The sequence below is a fragment of the Somniosus microcephalus genome, chromosome 1 (genome assembly GCF_052327205.1).
Source record: "Somniosus microcephalus isolate GS21.2 chromosome 1, FLI_Smic_1.0, whole genome shotgun sequence".
NCBI classification, from domain to species: domain Eukaryota; kingdom Metazoa; phylum Chordata; class Chondrichthyes; order Squaliformes; family Somniosidae; genus Somniosus; species Somniosus microcephalus.
The window spans coordinates 12883661-12908524 of NC_140987.1; the positions used below are offsets into that span (position 1 = coordinate 12883661).

General features: G+C 51.2%; 2 protein-coding genes across 4 annotated transcripts in view; both read left to right on the forward strand.

The window, feature by feature from the left end:
* Window positions 1-24805, forward strand: part of LOC147123927 (uncharacterized) — a 180292-nt gene extending 155487 nt beyond the window's left edge. Inside the window, exon 4 of the mRNA XM_085966903.1 lies at window positions 23336-24805. Within this exon, the coding sequence (XP_085823029.1) occupies window positions 23700-24626 (927 nt within the window). The 5' untranslated portion in view covers window positions 23336-23699 and the 3' untranslated portion in view covers window positions 24627-24805. The remainder of the gene's footprint in view (window positions 1-23335) is intronic.
* rictora (RPTOR independent companion of MTOR, complex 2 a) overlaps window positions 1-24864 on the forward strand; it is a 903687-nt gene that overhangs the window by 580323 nt on the left and 298500 nt on the right. The gene's annotated exons all lie outside the window — the stretch shown is intronic.

Here is a 24864-nt window from a genome sequence, read left to right on the forward strand (position 1 = left end):
TCCCAGGGTTAGAATCCCCATGTACAGTCCCAGGGTTGGAATCCCCATGTACAGTCCAGGGTTAGAATCCCCATGAACAGTCCAGGGTTAGAATCCCCATGTACAGTCCAAGGGTTAGAATCCCCATGGCCAGTCCCAGGGTTAGAATCCCCATGTACAGTCCCAGGGTTAGAATCCCCATGTACAGTCCCAGGGTTAGAATCCCCATGTACAGTCCCAGAGTTAGAGTCACCATGTACAGTCACAGGGTTAGAATCCCCATGTACAGTCCCAGCGTTAGAATCCCCATGTACAGTCCTAGTGTTAGAATCCCCATGTACAGTCCCAGGGTTAGAATCCGCATGTACAGTCCCAGGGTTTGAATCCCTGTGTACAGTCCCAGGGTTAGAATCCCCATGTACAGTTCCAGGGTTAGAATCCCCATGTACAGTCCCAGGGTTCGAATCACCATGTACAGTCCCAGGGTTAGAATCCCCATGTACAGTCCCAGGGTTAGAATCCCCATGTACAGTCCCAGGGTTAGAATCCCTGTGTACAGTCCCAGGGTTCGAATCCCCATGTACAGTTCCAGGGTTAGAATCCCCATGTACAGTCCCAGGGTTCGAATCACCATGTGCAGTCCCAGGGTTAGAATCCCCATGTACAGTCCCAGGGTTAGAATCCCCATGTACAACCCCAGGGTTAGAATCCCCATGTACAATCCCAGGGTTAGAATCCCCGTGTACAGTCCCAGGGTTAGAATCCCTGTGTACAGTCCCAGGGTTAGAATCCCATGTACAGTCCCAGGGTTAGAATCCCCATGTACAGCCCCACGGTCCGAATCCCCATGTACCATCCCAGGGTTAGAATCCCCATGTACAGTCCCAGGGTTAGAATCCCCATGTGCAGTCCCAGGGTTAGAATCCCCATGTACAGTCTCAGGGTTAGAATCCCCAGGTACAGTCCCAATGTTAGAATCCCCATGTACAGTCCCAGGGTTAGAATCAACATGTGCAGTCCCAGAGTTAGAATCCCCATGTACAGCCCCAGGGTTAGAATCCCCATGTATAGTCCCAGGGTTAGAATCCCCATGTACAGTCCCAGGGTTAGAATCCCCATGTGCATTCCCAGGGTTAGAATCCCCACGTACAGTCCCAGGGTTAGAATCCCCATGTACAGTCCCAAGGTTAGAATCCCCATGTACAGTCCCAGGGTTGGAATCCCCATGTACAGTCCCAGGGTTAGAATCCCCATGTACAGTCGCAGAGTTAGAATCCCCATGTACAGCCCCAGGGTTAGAATCCCCATGTACAGTCCCAGGGTTAGAATCCCCATGTACAGTCCCAGGGTTAGAATCCCCATGTACAGTCCCAGGGTTAGAATCCCCATGGACATTCCCAGGGTTAGAATCCCCATGTACAATCCCAGGGTTAGAATCCCCATGTACACTCCCAGGTTTAGAATCCCCATGTACAGTCCCAGGGTTAGAATCCCCATGTACAGTCCCAGTGTTAGAGTCACCATGTACAGTCCCAGGGTTAGAATCCCCATGTACAGTCCCAGCGTTAGAATCCCAATGTACAGTCCTAGGGTTCGAATCCCCATGTACAGTCCCAGGGTTAGAATCCCCATGTACAGTCCCAGGGTTTGAATCCCTGTGTACAGTCCCAGGGTTAGAATCCCCATGTTCAGTTCCAGGGTTAGAATCCCCATGTACAGTCCCAGGGTTCGAATCACCATGTACAGTCCCAGGGTTAGAATCCCCATGTACAGTCCCAGGGTTAGAATCCCCATGTACAGTCCCAGGGTTCGAATCCCTGTGTACAGTCCCAGGGTTCGAATCCCCATGTACAGTTCCAGGGTTAGAATCCCCATGTACAGTCCCAGGGTTCGAATCACCATGTGCAGTCCCAGGGTTAGAATCCCCATGTACAGTCCCAGGGTTAGAATCCCCATGTACAACCCCAGGGTTAGAATCCCCATGTACAATCCCAGGGTTAGAATCCCCGTGTACAGTCCCAGGGTTAGAATCCCTGTGTACAGTCCCAGGGTTAGATTCCCATGTACAGTCCCAGGGTTAGAATCCCCATGTACAGCCCCACGGTCCGAATCCCCATGTACCATCCCAGGGTTAGAATCCCCATGTGCAGTCCCAGGGTTAGAATCCCCATGTACAGTCCCAGGGTTAGAATCCCCATGTACAGTCCCAGGGTTAGAATCCCCATGTACAGTCCCAGGGTTAGAATCCCCATGTACAGTGCCAGGGTTGGAATTCCCAAGTACAGTCCCAGGGTTAGAATCCCCATGTACAGTCCCAGGATTAGAATCCCCATGTACAGTCCCAGGTTTAGAATCCCCATGTACAGTCCCAGGGTTAGAATCACCGTGTTCAGTCCCAGGTTTAGAATCCCCATGTCGAGCGCCAGGGTTAGAATCCCCATGTACAGCCCCAGGGTTAGAACCACCATGTACAGTCCCAGAGTTAGAATCCCCATGTACAGCCCCAGGGTTAGAATCCCCATGTATAGTCCCAGGGTTAGAATCCCCATGTACAGTCCCAGGGTTAGAATCCCCATGTACAGTCCCAGGGTTAGAATCCCCACGTACAGTCCCAGGGTTAGAATCACCGTGTACAGTCCCAGGTTTAGAATCCCCATGTACAGTCCCAGTGTTAGAATCCCCATGTACAGTCCCAGTGTTAGAATCCCCATGTACAGTCCCAGGGTTAGAATCACCATGTACAGTCCCAGAGTTAGAATCCCCATGTACAGCCCCAGCGTTAGAATTCCCATGTACAGTCCCAGGGTTAGAATCCCCACGTACAGTCCCAGGGTTAGAATCCCCATGTACAGTCCCAGGGTTAGAATCCCCATGTACAGTCCCAGGGTTAGAATCCCCATGTACAGTCCCAGGGTTAGAATCGCCATGTACAGCCCCAGGGTGAGAATCCCCACGTACAGTCCCAGGGTTAGAATCCCCACGTACAGTCCCAGGGTTAGAATCCCCATGTACAGTCCCAGGGTTAGAATCCCCATGTACAGTCCCAGGGTTAGAATCCCCATGTACAGTCCCAGGGTTAGAATCCCCATGTACAATCCCAGGGTTAGATTCCCCATGTACACTCCCAGGGTTAGAATCCCCATGTACAGTCCCAGGGTTAGAATCCCCATGTACAGTCCCAGGGTTAGAATCCCCATGTACAGTGCCAGGGTTGGAATTCCCAAGTACAGTCCCAGGGTTAGAATCCCCATGTACAGTCCCAGGATTAGAATCCCCATGTACAGTCCCAGGTTTAGAATCCCCATGTACAGTCCCAGGGTTAGAATCACCGTGTTCAGTCCCAGGTTTAGAATCCCCATGTAGAGCGCCAGGGTTAGAATCCCCATGTACAGCCCCAGGGTTAGAACCACCATGTACAGTCCCAGAGTTAGAATCCCCATGTACAGCCCCAGGGTTAGAATCCCCATGTACACTCCCAGGGTTAGAATCCCCATGTACAGTCCCAGGGTTAGAATCCCCATGTACAGTCCCAGGGTTAGAATCCCCATGTACAGTGCCAGGGTTGGAATTCCCAAGTACAGTCCCAGGGTTAGAATCCCCATGTACAGTCCCAGGATTAGAATCCCCATGTACAGTCCCAGGTTTAGAATCCCCATGTACAGTCCCAGGGTTAGAATCACCGTGTTCAGTCCCAGGTTTAGAATCCCCATGTAGAGCGCCAGGGTTAGAATCCCCATGTACAGCCCCAGGGTTAGAACCACCATGTACAGTCCCAGAGTTAGAATCCCCATGTACAGCCCCAGGGTTAGAATCCCCATGTATAGTCCCAGGGTTAGAATCCCCATGTCCTGTCCCAGGGTTAGAATCCCCATGTACAGTCCCAGGGTTAGAATCCCCACGTACAGTCCCAGGGTTAGAATCCCCATGTACAGTCCCAGGGTTCGAATCCCCATGTACAGTCCCAGGGTTAGAATCCCCATGTACAGTCCCAGGGTTAGACTCCCCATGTACAGTCCCAGAGTTAGAATCCCCATGTACAGTCCCAGGGTTAGAATCCCCATGTACAGTCCCAGGGTTAGAATCCCCATGTACAGTGCCAGGGTTGGAATTCCCAAGTACAGTCCCAGGGTTAGAATACCCATGTACAGTCCCAGGATTAGAATCCCCATGTACAGTCCCAGGTTAATAATCCCCATGTACAGTCCCAGGGTTAGAATCCCCATGTACAGTCCCAGGGTTAGAATCACCGTGTACAGTCCCAGGTTTAGAATCCCCATGTACAGTCCCAGTGTTAGAATCCCCATGTACAGTCCCAGTGTTAGAATCCCCATGTACAGTCCCAGGGTTAGAATCACCATGTACAGTCCCAGAGTTATAATCCCCATGTACAGCCCCAGGGTTAGAATTCCCATGTACAGTCCCAGGGTTAGAATCCCCACGTACAGTCCCAGGGTTAGAATCCCCATGTACAGTCCCAGGGTTAGAATCCCCATGTACAGTCCCAGGGTTAGAATCCCCATGTACAGTCCCAGGGTTAGAATCGCCATGTACAGCCCCAGGGTGAGAATCCCCACGTACAGTCCCAGGGTTAGAATCCCCACGTACAGTCCCAGGGTTAGAATCCCCATGTACAGTCCCAGGGTTAGAATCCCCATGTACAGTCCCAGGGTTAGAATCCCCATGTACAGTCCCAGGGTTAGAATCCCCATGTACAATCCCAGGGTTAGAATCCCCATGTACACTCCCAGGGTTAGAATCCCCATGTACAGTCCCAGGGTTAGAATCCCCATGTACAGTCCCAGGGTTAGAATCCCCATGTACAGTCCCAGGGTTAGAATCCCCATGTACAATCCCAGCGTTAGAATCCCCATGTACAGTCCCAGGGTTAGAATCCCCATGTACAGTCCGAGGGTTAGAATCCCCATGTACAGTGCCAGGGTTGGAATTCCCAAGTTCAGTCCCAGGGTTAGAATCCCCATGTACAGTCCCAGGATTAGAATCCCCATGTACAGTCCCAGGTTTAGAATCCCCATGTACAGTCCCAGGGTTTGAATCCCCATGTACAGTCCCAGGGTTAGAATCACCGTGTACAGTCCCAGGTTTAGAATCCCCATGTACAGTCCCAGGGTTAGAATCCCCATGTAGAGTGCCAGGGTTAGAATCCCCATGTACAGTCCCAGGGTTAGAATCCCCATGTACTGTCCCAGGGTTAGAATCCCCATGTACAGTCCCAGGGTTAGAATCCCCATGTACAGTCCCAGGGTTAGAATCCCCATGTACAGTCCCAGCGTTGGAATCCCCATGTACAGTCCCAGGGTTAGAATCCCCATGTACAGTCCCACGGTTAGAATCCCCATGTACAGTCCCAGCGTTGGAATCCCCATGTACAGTCCCAGGGTTAGAATCCCCATGTACAGTCCAAGTGTTAGAATCCCCATGTACAGTCCCAGGGTTAGAATCCCCATGTACAGTCCCAGGGTTAGAATCCCCATGTACAGTCCCAGGGTTATAATCCCCATGTACAGTCCCAGGGTTAGAATCCCCATGTAGAGTCCCAGGGTTAGAATCCCCGTGTAAAGTCCCAGGGTTAGAATTCCCGTGTACAGTCCTCGGGTTGGAATCCCCGTGAACAGACCCAGGGTTGGAATCCCCACGTACTGTCCCAGGGTTAGGATCCCCACGTACATTCCCAGGGTTAGAATCCCCACGTACAGTCCCAGGGTTAGAATCCCCATGTACAGTCCCAGGGTTAGAATCCCCATGTACAGTCCCAGGGTTGGAATCCCCATGTACAGTCCCAGGGTGAGAATCCCCATGTACAGTCCCAGGGTTAGAATCCCCATGTACAGTCCCAGGGTTGGAATCCCCATGTACAGTCCAGGGTTAGAATCCCCATGAACAGTCCAGGGTTAGAATCCCCATGTACAGTCCAAGGGTTAGAATCCCCATGGCCAGTCCCAGGGTTAGAATCCCCATGTACAGTCCCAGGGTTAGAATCCCCATGTACAGTCTCAGGGTTAGAATCCCCATGCACAGTCCCAGTGTTAGAATCCTATTGTACAGTCCCAGGGTTAGAATCCCCATGTACAGTCCCAGGGTTAGAATCCCCATGTACAGTCCCAGGGTTAGAATCTCCATGTACAGTCCCATGGTTAGAATCCCCACGTACAGTCCCAGGGTTAGAGTCCCCATGTACAGTCCCAGGGTTAGAATCTCCATGTACAGTCCCAGGGTTAGAATCCCCATGTACAGTCCCAGGGTTAGCATCCCCATGTACAGTCCCAGGGTTAGAATCACCATGTACAGTCCCAGGGTTGGAATCCCCATGTACAGTCCCAGGGTTGGAATCCCCGTGTACAGTCCCAGGGTTAGAATCCCCATTTACAGTCCCAGGGTTATGATCCCCATGTACAGTACCAGGGTTAGAATCCCCATGTAGAGTCCCAGGGTTAGAATCCCCGTGTACAGTCCCAGGGTTAGAATCCCCGTGTACAGTCCCCGGGTTGGAATCCCCGTCTACAGACACAGTGTTGGAATCCCCACGTACTGTCCCAGGGTTAGGATCCCCACGTACATTCCCAGGGTTAGAATCCCCATGTACAGTCCCAGGGTTAGAAACCACATGTACAGTGTTAGGTTTGGAATCCCCATGTACAATCCAGGGTTAGAATCCCCATGTACAGTCCCAGGGTTAGAATCCCCATGTACAGCCCCAGGGTTAGAATCCCCACGTAGAGTCCCAGGGTTAGAATCCCCATGTACAGTCCCAGGGTTAGAATCCCCATGTACAGTCCCAGGGTTGGAATCCCCATGTACAGTCCCAGGGTTAGAATCCCCATGTACAGTCCCAGGGTTAGAATCCCCATGTACAGTCCCAGGGTTGGAATCCCCATGTACAGTCCAGGGTTAGAATCTCCATGTACAGTCCAGGGTTAGAATCCCCATGTACAGTCCCAGGGTTAGAATCCCCATATGCAGTCCCAGGGTTAGAATCCCCATGGACAGTCTCAGGGTTAGAATCCCCATGTACAGTCCCAATGTTAGAATCCCCATGTACAGTCCCAGGGTTAGAATCAACATGTGCAGTCCCAGAGTTAGAATCCCCATGTACAGCCCCAGGGTTAGAATCCCCATGTATAGTCCCAGGGTTAGAAACCCCATGTACAGTCCCAGGGTTAGAATCCCCATGAACAGTCCCAGGGTTAGAATCCCCACGTACAGTCCCAGGGTTAGAATCCCCATGTACAGTCCCAGGGTTAGAATCCCCATGTACAGTCCCAGGGTTAGAATCCCCATGTACAGTCCTAGGTTTAGAATCCCCATGTACAGTCCCAGAGTTAGAATCCCCATGTACAGCCCCAGGGTTAGAACCCCATGTACAGTCCCAGGGTTAGAATCCCCATGTACAGTCCCAGGGTTAGAATCCCCATGTACAGTCCCAGGGTTAGAATCCCCATGTACATTCCCAGGGTTAGAATCCCCATGTACAATCCCAGGGTTAGAATCCCCATGTACACTCCCAGGTTTAGAATCCCCATGCACAGTCCCAGGGTTAGAATCCCCATGTACAGTCCCAGTGTTAGAGTCACCATGTACAGTCCCAGGGTTAGAATCCCCATGTACAGTCCCAGCGTTAGAATCCCCATGTACAGTCCTAGGGTTAGAATCCCCATGTACAGTCCCAGGGTTAGGATCCCTGTGTACAGTCCCAGGGTTAGAATCCCCATGTACAGTTCCAGGGTTAGAATCCCCATGTACAGTCCCAGGGTTAGAATCCCCATGTACAGTCCCAGGGTTAGAATCCCCATGTACAGTCCCAGGGTTAGAATCCCCATGTACAGTCCCAGGGTTAGAATCCCCATGTACAGTGCCAGGGTTGGAATTCCCAAGTACAGTCCCAGGGTTAGAATCCCCATGTACAGTCCCAGGATTAGAATCCCCATGTACAGTCCCAGGTTTAGAATCCCCATGTACAGTCCCAGGGTTAGAATCACCGTGTTCAGTCCCAGGTTTAGAATCCCCATGTCGAGCGCCAGGGTTAGAATCCCCATGTACAGCCCCAGGGTTAGAACCACCATGTACAGTCCCAGAGTTAGAATCCCCATGTACAGCCCCAGAGTTAGAATCCCCATGTACAGCCCCAGGGTTAGAATCCCCATGTATAGTCCCAGGGTTAGAATCCCCATGTACAGTCCCAGGGTTAGAATCCCCATGTACAGTCCCAGGGTTAGAATCCCCACGTACAGTCCCAGGGTTAGAATCCCCATGTACAGTCCCAGGGTTCGAATCCCCATGTACAGTCCCAGGGTTAGAATCCCCATGTACAGTCCCAGGGTTAGAATACCCATGCACAGTCCCAGGGTTAGAATCCCCATGTACAGTGCCAGGGTTGGAATTCCCAAGTACAGTCCCAGGGTTAGAATACCCATGTACAGTCCCAGGATTAGAATCCCCATGTACAGTCCCAGGTTAATAATCCCCATGTACAGTCCCAGGGTTAGAATCCCCATGTACAGTCCCAGGGTTAGAATCACCGTGTACAGTCCCAGGTTTAGAATCCCCATGTACAGTCCCAGTGTTAGAATCCCCATGTACAGTCCCAGTGTTAGAATCCCCATGTACAGTCCCAGGGTTAGAATCACCATGTACAGTCCCAGAGTTAGAATCCCCATGTACAGCCCCAGCGTTAGAATTCCCATGTACAGTCCCAGGGTTAGAATCCCCACGTACAGTCCCAGGGTTAGAATCCCCATGTACAGTCCCAGGGTTAGAATCCCCATGTACAGTCCCAGGGTTAGAATCCCCATGTACAGTCCCAGGGTTAGAATCGCCATGTACAGCCCCAGGGTGAGAATCCCCACGTACAGTCCCAGGGTTAGAATCCCCACGTACAGTCCCAGGGTTAGAATCCCCATGTACAGTCCCAGGGTTAGAATCCCCATGTACAGTCCCAGGGTTAGAATCCCCATGTACAGTCCCAGGGTTAGAATCCCCATGTACAATCCCAGGGTTAGATTCCCCATGTACACTCCCAGGGTTAGAATCCCCATGTACAGTCCCAGGGTTAGAATCCCCATGTACAGTCCCAGGGTTAGAATCCCCATGTACAGTGCCAGGGTTGGAATTCCCAAGTACAGTCCCAGGGTTAGAATCCCCATGTACAGTCCCAGGATTAGAATCCCCATGTACAGTCCCAGGTTTAGAATCCCCATGTACAGTCCCAGGGTTAGAATCACCGTGTTCAGTCCCAGGTTTAGAATCCCCATGTAGAGCGCCAGGGTTAGAATCCCCATGTACAGCCCCAGGGTTAGAACCACCATGTACAGTCCCAGAGTTAGAATCCCCATGTACAGCCCCAGGGTTAGAATCCCCATGTATAGTCCCAGGGTTAGAATCCCCATGTCCTGTCCCAGGGTTAGAATCCCCATGTACAGTCCCAGGGTTAGAATCCCCACGTACAGTCCCAGGGTTAGAATCCCCATGTACAGTCCCAGGGTTCGAATCCCCATGTACAGTCCCAGGGTTAGAATCCCCATTTACAGTCCCAGGGTTAGAATCCCCATGTACAGTCCCAGAGTTAGAATCCCCATGTACAGTCCCAGGGTTAGAATCCCCATGTACAGTCCCAGGGTTAGAATCCCCATGTACAGTGCCAGGGTTGGAATTCCCAAGTACAGTCCCAGGGTTAGAATACCCATGTACAGTCCCAGGATTAGAATCCCCATGTACAGTCCCAGGTTAATAATCCCCATGTACAGTCCCAGGGTTAGAATCCCCATGTACAGTCCCAGGGTTAGAATCACCGTGTACAGTCCCAGGTTTAGAATCCCCATGTACAGTCCCAGTGTTAGAATCCCCATGTACAGTCCCAGTGTTAGAATCCCCATGTACAGTCCCAGGGTTAGAATCACCATGTACAGTCCCAGAGTTATAATCCCCATGTACAGCCCCAGGGTTAGAATTCCCATGTACAGTCCCAGGGTTAGAATCCCCACGTACAGTCCCAGGGTTAGAATCCCCATGTACAGTCCCAGGGTTAGAATCCCCATGTACAGTCCCAGGGTTAGAATCCCCATGTACAGTCCCAGGGTTAGAATCGCCATGTACAGCCCCAGGGTGAGAATCCCCACGTACAGTCCCAGGGTTAGAATCCCCACGTACAGTCCCAGGGTTAGAATCCCCATGTACAGTCCCAGGGTTAGAATCCCCATGTACAGTCCCAGGGTTAGAATCCCCATGTACAGTCCCAGGGTTAGAATCCCCATGTACAATCCCAGGGTTAGAATCCCCATGTACACTCCCAGGGTTAGAATCCCCATGTACAGTCCCAGGGTTAGAATCCCCATGTACAGTCCCAGGGTTAGAATCCCCATGTACAGTCCCAGGGTTAGAATCCCCATGTACAATCCCAGCGTTAGAATCCCCATGTACAGTCCCAGGGTTAGAATCCCCATGTACAGTCTGAGGGTTAGAATCCCCATGTACAGTGCCAGGGTTGGAATTCCCAAGTTCAGTCCCAGGGTTAGAATCCCCATGTACAGTCCCAGGATTAGAATCCCCATGTACAGTCCCAGGTTTAGAATCCCCATGTACAGTCCCAGGGTTTGAATCCCCATGTACAGTCCCAGGGTTAGAATCACCGTGTACAGTCCCAGGTTTAGAATCCCCATGTACAGTCCCAGGGTTAGAATCCCCATGTAGAGTGCCAGGGTTAGAATCCCCATGTACAGTCCCAGGGTTAGAATCCCCATGTACTGTCCCAGGGTTAGAATCCCCATGTACAGTCCCAGGGTTAGAATCCCCATGTACAGTCCCAGGGTTAGAATCCCCATGTACAGTCCCAGCGTTGGAATCCCCATGTACAGTCCCAGGGTTAGAATCCCCATGTACAGTCCCACGGTTAGAATCCCCATGTACAGTCCCAGCGTTGGAATCCCCATGTACAGTCCCAGGGTTAGAATCCCCATGTACAGTCCAAGTGTTAGAATCCCCATGTACAGTCCCAGGGTTAGAATCCCCATGTACAGTCCCAGGGTTAGAATCCCCATGTACAGTCCCAGGGTTATAATCCCCATGTACAGTCCCAGGGTTAGAATCCCCATGTAGAGTCCCAGGGTTAGAATCCCCGTGTAAAGTCCCAGGGTTAGAATTCCCGTGTACAGTCCTCGGGTTGGAATCCCCGTGAACAGACCCAGGGTTGGAATCCCCACGTACTGTCCCAGGGTTAGGATCCCCACGTACATTCCCAGGGTTAGAATCCCCACGTACAGTCCCAGGGTTAGAATCCCCATGTACAGTCCCAGGGTTAGAATCCCCATGTACAGTCCCAGGGTTGGAATCCCCATGTACAGTCCCAGGGTGAGAATCCCCATGTACAGTCCCAGGGTTAGAATCCCCATGTACAGTCCCAGGGTTGGAATCCCCATGTACAGTCCAGGGTTAGAATCCCCATGAACAGTCCAGGGTTAGAATCCCCATGTACAGTCCCAGGGTTAGAATCCCCATGGCCAGTCCCAGGGTTAGAATCCCCATGTACAGTCCCAGGGTTAGAATCCCCATGTACAGTCTCAGGGTTAGAATCCCCATGCACAGTCCCAGTGTTAGAATCCTATTGTACAGTCCCAGGGTTAGAATCCCCATGTACAGTCCCAGGGTTAGAATCCCCATGTACAGTCCCAGGGTTAGAATCTCCATGTACAGTCCCATGGTTAGAATCCCCACGTACAGTCCCAGGGTTAGAGTCCCCATGTACAGTCCCAGGGTTAGAATCTCCATGTACAGTCCCAGGGTTAGAATCCCCATGTACAGTCCCAGGGTTAGCATCCCCATGTACAGTCCCAGGGTTAGAATCACCATGTACAGTCCCAGGGTTGGAATCCCCATGTACAGTCCCAGGGTTGGAATCCCCGTGTACAGTCCCAGGGTTAGAATCCCCATTTACAGTCCCAGGGTTATGATCCCCATGTACAGTACCAGGGTTAGAATCCCCATGTAGAGTCCCAGGGTTAGAATCCCCGTGTACAGTCCCAGGGTTAGAATCCCCGTGTACAGTCCCCGGGTTGGAATCCCCGTCTACAGACACAGTGTTGGAATCCCCACGTACTGTCCCAGGGTTAGGATCCCCACGTACATTCCCAGGGTTAGAATCCCCATGTACAGTCCCAGGGTTAGAAACCACATGTACAGTGTTAGGTTTGGAATCCCCATGTACAATCCAGGGTTAGAATCCCCATGTACAGTCCCAGGGTTAGAATCCCCATGTACAGCCCCAGGGTTAGAATCCCCACGTAGAGTCCCAGGGTTAGAATCCCCATGTACAGTCCCAGGGTTAGAATCCCCATGTACAGTCCCAGGGTTGGAATCCCCATGTACAGTCCCAGGGTTAGAATCCCCATGTACAGTCCCAGGGTTAGAATCCCCATGTACAGTCCCAGGGTTGGAATCCCCATGTACAGTCCAGGGTTAGAATCTCCATGTACAGTCCAGGGTTAGAATCCCCATGTACAGTCCCAGGGTTAGAATCCCCATATGCAGTCCCAGGGTTAGAATCCCCATGGACAGTCTCAGGGTTAGAATCCCCATGTACAGTCCCAATGTTAGAATCCCCATGTACAGTCCCAGGGTTAGAATCAACATGTGCAGTCCCAGAGTTAGAATCCCCATGTACAGCCCCAGGGTTAGAATCCCCATGTATAGTCCCAGGGTTAGAAACCCCATGTACAGTCCCAGGGTTAGAATCCCCATGAACAGTCCCAGGGTTAGAATCCCCACGTACAGTCCCAGGGTTAGAATCCCCATGTACAGTCCCAGGGTTAGAATCCCCATGTACAGTCCCAGGGTTAGAATCCCCATGTACAGTCCTAGGTTTAGAATCCCCATGTACAGACCCAGAGTTAGAATCCCCATGTACAGCCCCAGGGTTAGAACCCCATGTACAGTCCCAGGGTTAGAATCCCCATGTACAGTCCCAGGGTTAGAATCCCCATGTACAGTCCCAGGGTTAGAATCCCCATGTACATTCCCAGGGTTAGAATCCCCATGTACAATCCCAGGGTTAGAATCCCCATGTACACTCCCAGGTTTAGAATCCCCATGCACAGTCCCAGGGTTAGAATCCCCATGTACAGTCCCAGTGTTAGAGTCACCATGTACAGTCCCAGGGTTAGAATCCCCATGTACAGTCCCAGCGTTAGAATCCCCATGTACAGTCCTAGGGTTAGAATCCCCATGTACAGTCCCAGGGTTAGGATCCCTGTGTACAGTCCCAGGGTTAGAATCCCCATGTACAGTTCCAGGGTTAGAATCCCCATGTACAGTCCCAGGGTTCGAATCACCATGTACAGTCCCAGGGTTAGAATCCCCATGTACAGTCCCAGGGTTAGAATCCCCATGTACAACACCAGGGTTAGAATCCCCATGTACAATCCCTGGGTTAGAATCCCCGTGTACAGTCCCAGGGTTAGAATCCCCGTGTACAGTCCCAGGGTTAGAATCCCATGTCCAGTCCCAGGGTTAGAATCCCCATGTACAGCCCCAGGGTCCGAATCCCCATGTACAGTCCCAGGGTTAGAATCCCCATGTACAGTCCCAGGGTTAGAATCCCCATGTACAGTCCCAGGGTTAGAATCCCCATGTACAGTCCCAGGGTTAGAATCCCCATGTACAGTCCCAGGGTTAGAATCCCCATGTACAGTGCCAGGGTTGGAATGCCCAAGTACAGTCCCGGGGTTAGAATCCCCATGTACAGTCCCAGGATTAGAATCCCCATGTACAGTCCCAGGTTTAGAATCCCCATGTACAGTCCCAGGGTTAGAATCCCCATGTACAGTCCCAGGGTTAGAATCACCGTGTTCAGTCCCAGGTTTAGAATTCCCATGTAGAGTGCCAGGGTTAGAATCCCCATGTACAGTCCCAGGGTTAGAATCCCCATGTACAGTTCCAGGGTTAGAATCCCCATATACAGTCTCAGGGTTAGAATCCCCAAGAACAGTCCCAGTGTTAGAATCCCCATGTACAGCACCAGGGTTAGAATCCCCACGTAGAGTCACAGGGTTAGAATCCCCATGTACAGTCCCAGGGTTAGAATCCCCATGTACAATCCCAGGGTTGGAATCCCCATGTACAGTCCCAGGGTTAGAATCCCCATGTACAGTCCCAGTGTTAGAATCCCCATGTACAGTCCCAGGGTTGGAATCCCCATGTACAGTCCAGGGTTAGGATCTCCATGTACAGTCCAGGGTTAGAATCCCCATGTACAGTCCCAGGGTTAGAATCCCCATGTACAGCCCCAGGGTTAGAATCCCCATGTACAGTCTCAGGGTTAGAATCCCCATGTACAGTCCCAATGTTAGAACCCCCATGTACAGTCCCAGGGTTAGAATCAACATGTGCAGTCCCAGAGTTAGAATCCCCATGTACAGCCCCAGGGTTAGAGTCCCCATGTATAGTCCCAGGGTTAGAATCCCCATGTACAGTCCCAGGGTTAGAATCCCCAAGTACAGTCCCAGGGTTAGAATCCCCATGTACAGTCCCAGGGTTAGAATCCCCATGTACAGTCCCAGGGTTAGAATCCCCATGTACAGCCCCAGGGTTAGAATCCCCATGTACAGTCCCAGGGTTAGAATCCCCATGTACAGTCCCAGCGTTAGAATCCCCATGTACAATCCCAGGGTTAGAATCCCCATGTACACTCCCAGGTTTAGAATCCCCATGTACAGTCCCAGGGTTAGAATCCCCATGTACAGTCCCAGGGTTAGAGTCACCATGTACAGTCCCAGGGTTAGAATCCCCATGTACAGTCCCAGCGTTAGAATCCCGATGTACAGTCCCAGGGTTAGAATCCCCATGTACAGTCCCAGGGTTAGAATCCCCATGTACAGTCCCAGGGTTAGAATCCCTGTGTACAGTCCCAGGGTTAGAATCCCCATGTACAGTTCCAGGGTTAGAATCCCCATGTACAGTCCCAGGGTTCGAATCATCATGTACAGTCCCAGGGTTAGAATCCCCATGTACAGTCCCAGGGTTAGAATCCCCATGTACAACCCCAGGGTTAGAATCCCCATGTACAATCCCAGGGTTAGAATCCCCGTGTACAGTCCCAGGGTTAGAATCCCCGTGTACAGTCCCAGGGTTAGAATCCCATGTACAGTCCCAGGGTTAGAATCCCCATGTGCAGCCCCAGGGTCCGAATCCCCATGTACAGTCCCAGGGTTAGAATCCCCATGTACAGTCCCAGGGTTAGAATCCCAATGTACAGTCCCGGGGTTAGAATCCCCATATACAGTCTCAGGGTTAGAATACCCAGGTACAGTCCCAGGGTTAGAATCCCCATGTACAGCCCCAGGGTTAGAATCCCCACATACAGCCCCAGGGTTAGAATCCCCATGTACAGTCCCAGGGTTCGAATCCCCATGTACAGTCCCAGGGTAGAATCCCCATGTACAGCCCCAGGGTTAGAATCCCCATGTACAGTCCCAGAGTTAGTATCCCCATGTGCAGTCCCAGGGTTAGAATCCCCATGTACAGTCCCAGGTTTAGAATCCCCATGTACAGTGCCAGGGTTGGAATTCCCAAGTACAGTCCCAGGGTTAGAATCCCCATGTACAGTCCCAGGATTAGAATCCCCGTGTACAGTCCCAGGTTTAGAACCCCCATGTACAGTCCCAGGGTTAGAATCCCCATGTACAGTCCCAGGGTTAGAATCACCGTGTACAGTCCCAGGTTTAGAATCCCCATGTACAGTCCCAGGGTTAGAATCCCCATGTAGAGTGCCAGGGTTAGAATCCCATGTACAGTCCCAGGGTTAGAATCCCCATGTCCAGTCCCAGGGTTAGAATCCCCATGTACAGTCCCAGTGTTAGAATCCCCATGTACAGTCCCAGGGTTAGAATCACCATGTACAGTCCCAGAGTTAGAATCCCCATGTACAGCTCCAGGTTTAGAATCCCCATGTACAGTCCCAGGGTTAGAATCCCCACGTACAGTCCCAGGGTTAGAATCCCCATGTACATTCCCAGGGTTAGAATCCCCATGTACAGTCCCAGGGTTAGAATCCCCATGTACAGTCCCAGGGTTAGAATCCCCAGGTAGAGCCCCAGGGTGAGAATCCCCACGTACAGTCCCATGTTTAGAATCCCCACGTACAGTCCCAGCGTTAGAATCCCCATGTACAGTCCCAGGGTTAGAATCCCCATGTACAGTCCCAGGGTTAGAATCCCCATGTGCAGTCCCAGGGTTAGAAACCCCATGTACAATCCCAGGGTTAGAATCCCCATGTACACTCCCAGGGTTAGAATCCCCATGTACAGCCCCAGGGTTAGAATCCCCATGTACAGTCCCAGGGTTAGAATCCCCATGTGCAGTCCCAGGGTTAGAATCCCCATGTACAGTCCCAGCGTTAGAATCCCCATGTACAGTCCCATGGTTAGAATCCCCATGTACAGTCCGAGGGTTAGAATCCCCATGTACAGTCCCAGGGTTAGAATGCCCATGTACAGTCCCAGGGTTAGAATCCCCATGTACAGTGCCAGGGTTGGAATTCCCAAGTTCAGTCCCAGGGTTAGAATCCCCATGTACAGTGCCAGGATTAGAATCCCCATGTACAGTCCCAGGTTTAGAATCCCCATGTACAGTCCCAGGGTTAGAATCCCCATGTAAAGTCCCAGGGTTAGAATCACCGTGTACAGTCCCAGGTTTAGAATCCCCATGTACAGTCCCAGGGTTAGAATCCCCATGTAGAGTGCCAGGGTTAGAATCCCCATGTACAGTCCCAGGGTTAGAATCCCCATGTACAGTCCCAGGGTTAGAATCCCCATGTACAGTCCCAGGGTTAGAATCCCCATGTACAGTCACAGGGTTAGAATCCCCATGTACAGTCCCAGCGTTGGAATCCCCATGTACAGTCCCAGGGTTAGAATCCCCATGTACAGTCCCACGGTTAGAATCCCCATGTCCAGTCCCAGCGTTGGAATCCCCATGTACAGTCCCAGGGTTAGAATCCCCATGTACAGTCCCAGTGTTAGAATACCCATGTACAGTCCCAGGATTAGAATCCCCATGTACAGTCGCAGGGTTAGAATCGCCATGTACAGTCCCAGGGTTAGAATCCCCATGTACAGTCCCAGGGTTAGAATCCCCATGCACAGTCCCAGTGTTAGAATCTCCATGTACAGTCCCAGGGTTAAAATCCCGATATACAGTCCCAGGGTTAGAATCCCCATGTACAGTCCCAGGGTTGGAATCCCCATGTACAGTCCCAGTGTTAGAATCCCCATGTACAGTCCCAGGGTTAGAATCCCCATGTGCAGTCCCAGGGTCAGAATCCCCATGTACAGTCCCAGGGTTAGAATCCCCACGTACAGTCCCAGGGTTAGGATCCCCATGTACAGTCCCAGGATTAGAATCCTCATGTGCAGTCCTAGGATTAGAATCCCCTTGTGCAGTCCCAGGGTTAGAATCCCCATGTACAGTCCCAGGGTTAGAATCCCCATGTACAGTCCCAGGGTTAGAATCCCCATGTACAGTCCCAGGGTTAGAATCCCCATGTACAGTCCCTGGGTTAGAATCCCCATGTGCAGTCCCAGGGTTAGAATCCTCATGTACGGTCCCAGGGTTAGAATCTCCATGTACAGTCCCAGGGTTAGAATCCCCATGTACAGTCCCAGGCTTAGAATCCCCATGTACGGTCCCAGTGTTAGAATCCCCATGTACAGTCCCTGGGTTAGAATCCCCATGTACAGTCCAGGGTTAGAATCCCCATGTACAGTCCCAGGGTTAGAATGCCCATGTACAGTCCCAGGGTCAGAATCCCCATGTATAGTCCCAGGGTTAGAATCCCCATGTACAGTCCCAGGGTTAGAATCCCCATGTACGGTCCCAGGGTTAGAATCCCCATGTACAGTCCCAGGGTTAGAATCCTCATGTAAGGTCCCAGGGTTAGAATCTCCATGTACAGTCCCAGGGTTAGAATCCCCATGTACAGCCCCTGGGTTAGAATCCCCATGTACAGTCCAGGGTTAGAATCCCCATGTACAGTCCCAGGGTTAGAATCCTATTGTACAGTCCCAGGGTTAGAATCCCCGTGTACAGTCCCAGGTTTAGAATCCCATGTACAGTCCCAGGGTTAGAATCCCCATGTACAGCCCCAGGGTTCGAATCCCCATGTACAGTCCCAGGGTTTGAATCCCGATGTACAGCCCCAGGATTAGAATCCCCATGTACAGTCCCAGGGTTAGAATCCCCATGTACAGTCCCAGGGTTAGAATCCCCATGTACAGTCCCAGGGTTAGAATCCCCATGTACAGTGCCAGGGTTGGAATTCCCAAGTACAGTCCCAGGGTTAGAATCCCCATGTACAGTCCCAGGATTAGAATCCCCATGTACAGTCCCAGGTTTAGAATCCCCATGTACAGTTCCAGGGTTAGAATCCCCATGGACAGTCCCAGGGTTAGAATCACCGTGTACAGTCCCAGGTTTAGAATCCCCATGTAGAGTGCCAGGGTTAGAATCCCCATGTACAGTCCCAGGGTTAGAATCCCCATGTACAGTCCCAGGTTTAGAATCCCCATGTACAGTCTCAGGGTTAGAATCCCCATGTACATTCCCAGTGTTAGAATCTCCATGTACAGTCCCAGGATTAGAATCACCATGTGCAGTCCCAGAGTTAGAATCCCCATGTACAGCCCCAGGGTTAGAATCCCCAGGTATAGTCCCAGGGTTAGAATCCCCATGTACAGTCCCAGGGTTAGAATCCCCATGTACAGTCCCAGGGTTAGAATCCCCACGTACAGTCCCAGGGTTAGAATCCCCATTTACAGTCCCAGGGTTAGAATCCCCATGTACAGTCCCAGGCTTAGAATCCCCATGTACAGTCCCAGGGTTAGAATCCCCATGTACAGCCCCAGGGTTAGAATCCCCATGTACAGTCCCAGGGTTAGAATCCCCATGTACAGTCCCAGGGTTAGAATCCCCATGTACAGTCCCAGGGTTAGAATCCCCATGTACAGTCCCAGGGTTAGAATCCCCATGTACAGTCCCAGGGTTAGAATCCCCATGTACAATCCCAGGGTTAGAATCCCCGTGTACACTCCCAGGGTTAGAATCCCCATGTACAGTCCCAGGGTTAGAATCCCCATGTACAGTCCCAGGGTTAGAATCCCCATGTACAGTCCCAGGGTTAGAATCCCCATGTACAGTCCCAGCGTTAGAATCCCTATGTACAGTCCCAGGGTTAGAATCCCCATGTACAGTCCCAGGGTTAGAATCCCCATGTACAGTCCCAGGGTTAGAATCCCCATGTACAGTCCCAGGGTTAGAATCCCTGTGTGCAGTCCCAGGGTTAGAATCCCCATGTACAGTCCCAGGGTTCGAATCACCATGTACAGTCCCAGGGTTAGAAACCCCATGTACAGCCCCAGGGTTAGAATCCCCATGTACAATCCCAGGGTTAGAATCCCCATGTACAATCCCAGGGTTATAATCCCCGTGTACAGTCCCAGGGTTAGAATCACCGTGTACAGTCCCAGGGTTAGAATCCCATGTACAGTCCCAGGGTTAGATTCCCCATGTACAGCCCCAGGGTTAGAATCCCCATGTACAGTCCCAGAGTTAGAAGCCCCATGTACAGTCCCAGGGTTAGAATCCCCATGTACAGTCCCAGGGTTAGAATCCCCATGTACAGTGCCAGGGTTGGAATTCCCAAGTACAGTCCCAGGGTTAGAATCCCCATGTACAGTCCCAGGATTAGAATCCCCATGTACAGTCCCAGGTTTAGAACCCCATGTACAGTCCGAGGGTTAGAATCCCCATGTACAGTCCCAGGGTTAGAATCACCGTGTACAGTCCCAGGTTTAGAATCCCCATGTACAGTCCCAGGGTTAGAATCCCCATGTAGAGTGCCAGGGTTAGAATCCCCATGTACAGTCCCAGGGTTAGAATCCCCATGTACTGTCCCAGGGTTAGAATCCCCATGTACAGACCCAGTGTTAGAATCCCCATGTACAGTCCCAGGGTTAGAATCACCATGTACAGTCCCAGGGTTAGAATCCCCATGTACAGTCCCAGGATTAGAATCTCCATGTACAGTCCCAGGTTTAGAATCCCCATGTACAGTCCCAGGGTTAGAATCCCCATGTACAGTCCCAGGGTTAGAATCACCGTGTACAGTCCCAGGTTTAGAATCCCCATGTGCAGTCCCAGGGTTCGAATCCCCATGTACAGTCCCAGGGTTAGAATCCCCATGTACAGTCCCAGGGTTAGAATCCCCATGTACAGTCCCAGGGTTAGAATCCCCATGTACAGTCCCAGGGTTAGAATCCCCATGTGCAGTCCCAAGGTTAGAATCCCCATGTACAGTCCCAGGGTTAGAATCCCCATGTACAGTCACAGGGTTTGAATCCCCATGTACAGTCCCAGGGTTGGAATCCCTATGTACAGTCCCAGGGTTAGAATCCCCATGTACAGTCCCACGGTTAGAATCCCCATGTACCGTCCCAGCGTTGGAATCCCCATGTACAGTCCCAGGGTTAGAATCCCCATGTACAGTCCCAGTGTTAGAATCCCCATGTACAGTCCCAGGGTTAAAATCCCCATGTACAGTCCCAGGGTTAGAATCCCCATGTACAGTCCCAGGGTTAGAATCCCCATGTACAGTCCCAGTGTTATAATCTCCATGTACAGTCCCAGGGTTAAAATCCCGATATACAGTCCCAGGGTTAGAATCCCCATGTACAGTCCCAGGGTTAGAATCCCCATGTACAGTCCCAGTGTTAGAATCCCCATGTACAGTCCCAGGGTTAGAATCCCCATGTACAGTCCCAGGGTCAGAATCCCCATGTGCAGTCCCAGGGTTAGAATCCCCACCTACAGTCCCAGGGTTAGAATCCCCATGTACAGTCCCAGGGTTAGAATCCCCACCTACAGTCCCAGGGTTAGAATCCCCATGTACAGTCCCAGGATTAGAATCCTCATGTACGGTCCTAGGATTAGAATCCCCATGTACAGTCCCCGGGTTAGAATCCCCATGTACAGTCCCAGGGTTAGAATCCCCACGTACAGTCCCAGGGTCAGAATCCCCATGTAAAGTCCCAGGGTTAGAATCCCCACCTACAGTCCCAGGGTTAGAATCCCCATGTACAGTCCCAGGATTAGAATCCTCATGTACGGTCCTAGGATTAGAATCCCCATGTACAGTCCCAGGGTTAGAATCCCCATGTACAGTCATAGGGTTACAATCCCCATGTATAGTCCCCGGGTTAGAATCCCCATGTACAGTCCCAGGGTTAGAATCCCCATGTACAGTCCCTGGGTTAGAATCCCCATGTACAGTCCCAGGGTTAGAATCCTCATGTACGGTCCCAGGGTTAGAATCTCCATGTACAGTCCCAGGGTTAGAATCCCCACCTACAGTCCCAGGGTTAGAATCCCCATGTACAGTCCCAGGGTTAGAATCCCCATGTACAGTCCCAGGGTCAGAATCCCCATGTGCAGTCCCAGGGTTAGAATCCCCACCTACAGTCCCAGGGTTAGAATCCCCATGTACAGTCCCAGGGTTAGAATCCCCACCTACAGTCCCAGGGTTAGAATCCCCATGTACAGTCCCAGGATTAGAATCCTCATGTACGGTCCTAGGATTAGAATCCCCATGTACAGTCCCCGGGTTAGAATCCCCATGTACAGTCCCAGGGTTAGAATCCCCACGTACAGTCCCAGGGTCAGAATCCCCATGTAAAGTCCCAGGGTTAGAATCCCCACCTACAGTCCCAGGGTTAGAATCCCCATGTACAGTCCCAGGATTAGAATCCTCATGTACGGTCCTAGGATTAGAATCCCCATGTACAGTCCCAGGGTTAGAATCCCCATGTACAGTCATAGGGTTACAATCCCCATGTATAGTCCCCGGGTTAGAATCCCCATGTACAGTCCCAGGGTTAGAATCCCCATGTACAGTCCCTGGGTTAGAATCCCCATGTACAGTCCCAGGGTTAGAATCCTCATGTACGGTCCCAGGGTTAGAATCTCCATGTACAGTCCCAGGGTTAGAATCCCCATGTACAGTCCCAGGCTTAGAATCCCCATGTACAGTCCCAGGGTTAGAATCCCCATGTACAGTCCCAGGGTTAGAATTCCCATGTACAGTCCCAGGGTTAGAATCCCCATGTACAGTCCCAGGGTTAGAATCCCCATGTACAGTCCCAGGGTTAGAATCCTCATGTACAGTCCCAGGGTTAGAATCTCCATGTACAGTCCCAGGGTTAGAATCCCCATGTACAGTCCCTGGTTTAGAATCCCCATGTACAGTCCTTGGGTTAGAATCCCTATGTACAGTCCCAGGGTTAGAATCCCCATGTACGGTCCCACGGTTAGAATCCCCATGTACAGTCCCAGGGTTAGAATCCTCATGTACAGTCCCAGGGTTAGAATCTCCATGTACAGTCCCAGGGTTAGAATCCCATGTACAGTCCCTGGTTTAGAATCCCCATGTACAGTCCTTGGGTTAGAATCCCTATGTACAGTCCCAGGGTTAGAATCCCCATGTACAGTCCCAGGGTTAGAATCCCCATGTACAGTCCCAGGGCTGGAATCCGGCACCCGAAAATGGAATTTCAGTCTCAGTGTTACAGGCTGGAGAGAGGAATAATTCAAGCTGCCCCAGAGCTGTGTGATTGGTTCAGTCTGTATATCACTGATGGGCCCTTTTTAAATTTGAGTGGTCGGGTATATAAATTCCCGGTAACTAATCCCGGATATAAAAGAGGGGAGAGCTGTGTTTAAATCAAAGAGTCTCCTTGGAGATTTTGTGAGTGAAGGACCTGGTCAGCTTAAAACAGCTGAAAGTGAAAAATCAGTTAGAAATTTCCAATTAGCAGTTTTTGGCCAATATCGACTCCCACAAGAATGGGGAATTCTAGAATAAGGAAGGAACCGGTCAGGGTTTGAAAGGTCGTTACAAAGGATTCGAGGGACTCTTGCATTTAGGATCTTTCTTTATTTCATTCACTCGAGGAGTTCGATAACAGACTTCCTCCTGTGAATGTCGAGCTGGATTAGTGGGCTGTGACAGGTTTACTTGTTCAGCTTTTGTTAAATACATTTGGTGAGTGAATTTAAATTTAAAACCAGGTTTGCAGGCGTGATGCTCTATTCACACATTAAAAGTGAGAGAGATGCTGTGGGACACACGCTAAGTCCAGTAGCTGAAAATGATTAACAGCCTGGGTTTTGTGTTTCGTGATCACCATGTACAGTCCCAGGCTTAGAATCCCCATGTGTGAAAGAATGTTGTATAGAAACTAGAATTGTCTGTTCTGTATTTCTATCCTGTATTTACAATGATGACTTTTGTAAACTCCTTTTACAGGGTATTAGAAGGGGAGGATTTACAGACGGGAAACTCAAACCAATCATCAGGTCAAGATCTGACAGAGTCACTCCATTCATCAGGACCTGAATATCATCGGCCTTTGAATGTGGAAGGAGAAATGTTTGTCTGTTCTGCCTGTGGGAAGACATTTGAAACATCAGTGTGACTGGAAAAGCACCGAGACACACACACCCGAGTGAGAGTGTTCCAGTGCACTGACTGTGGAAAGAGCTTCAACCAGTTACACAGCCTGAAAAAGCATCGCACCGTTCACAGCGGGGAGAAACCGTACACGTGTTGTGTGTGTGGGCGAGGCTTCAACCGATCGTCCAAACTGGAAAGACACAAGGACACCCGCAACATGGAGAAACCGTGGAAATGTGGGGACTGTGGGAAGGGATTCAAGTACCCATCCCAGCTAGAAGCTCATCGACGCAGTCACACTGGGGAGAGGCCGTTCACCTGCTCTGTCTGTGGGAAGGGATTCAATTACCAATCCCTGCTGGAAACTCATCGCTACTGCCACACCGGGGAGAGGCCGTTCACCTGCTCCATGTGTGGGAAGGGATTCACTCAGTCATCCAACCTGCTGACTCACCAGCGAGTTCACACCGGGGAGAGGCCGTTCATCTGCTCCGTGTGTGGGAAGGGATTCACTAATTCAGCCCACCAACTGAGACACCAGCGAGTTCACACTGACGAGAGACCTTTTAAATGCTCCGACTGTGCGAACTGCTTTAAAAGCTCTGAGGAACTGATTCACCACCAGCGAGTTCACACTGGGGAGAGGCCGTTCAGTTGCTCTCACTGTGGGGAAAGGTTCAGGTGTTCATCCAATCTCATTGTGCACAAGCGCACTCACACGGGCGAGAGACCGTTTACCTGCTCCGTGTGTGGGAAGGGGTTCATTAAGTCATCCAGCCTGCTGACCCACCAGCGAGTTCACACTGGGGAGAGGCCGTTCACCTGCTCCATGTGTGGGAAGGGATTCACTTGTTCATCCAGCCTGCTGACACACCAACGAGTTCACACTGGGGAGAGGCCGTTCACCTGCTCCGTGTGTGAGAAGGGATTCACTCAGCCATCCAGCCTGCTGACTCACCAGCGAGTTCACACTGGGGAGAGGCCGTTCACCTGCTCCGTGTGTCGGAAGGGATTCACTCAGCCATCCGGTCTGCTGACTCACAAGCGAGTTCACACTGGGGAGAGGCCGTTCACCTGCTCCGAGTGTGGGAAGGGATTCACTCAGTCATCCAACCTGCTGAGACACCAGCGAGTTCACAGATGACTGCAGGAGTTGGATTCTGATGTTATTGCTGCTGTTAATCACATCCAGGACTGAACCTTGTTCATTCTGACAGTTGGGGTTTGTTTCTGCTGATGTTAATAAACTCCAGCCCAGTTATAGGGTTAATATTCTGGATATATAGCTGATTGACTTGTTGGGCTGCAGTGTCCCTTTAAGAACCATTGTCTGTGATTATTACCCTTAATTCAGGACTTTCATAAGAAATTATTTGACAAAA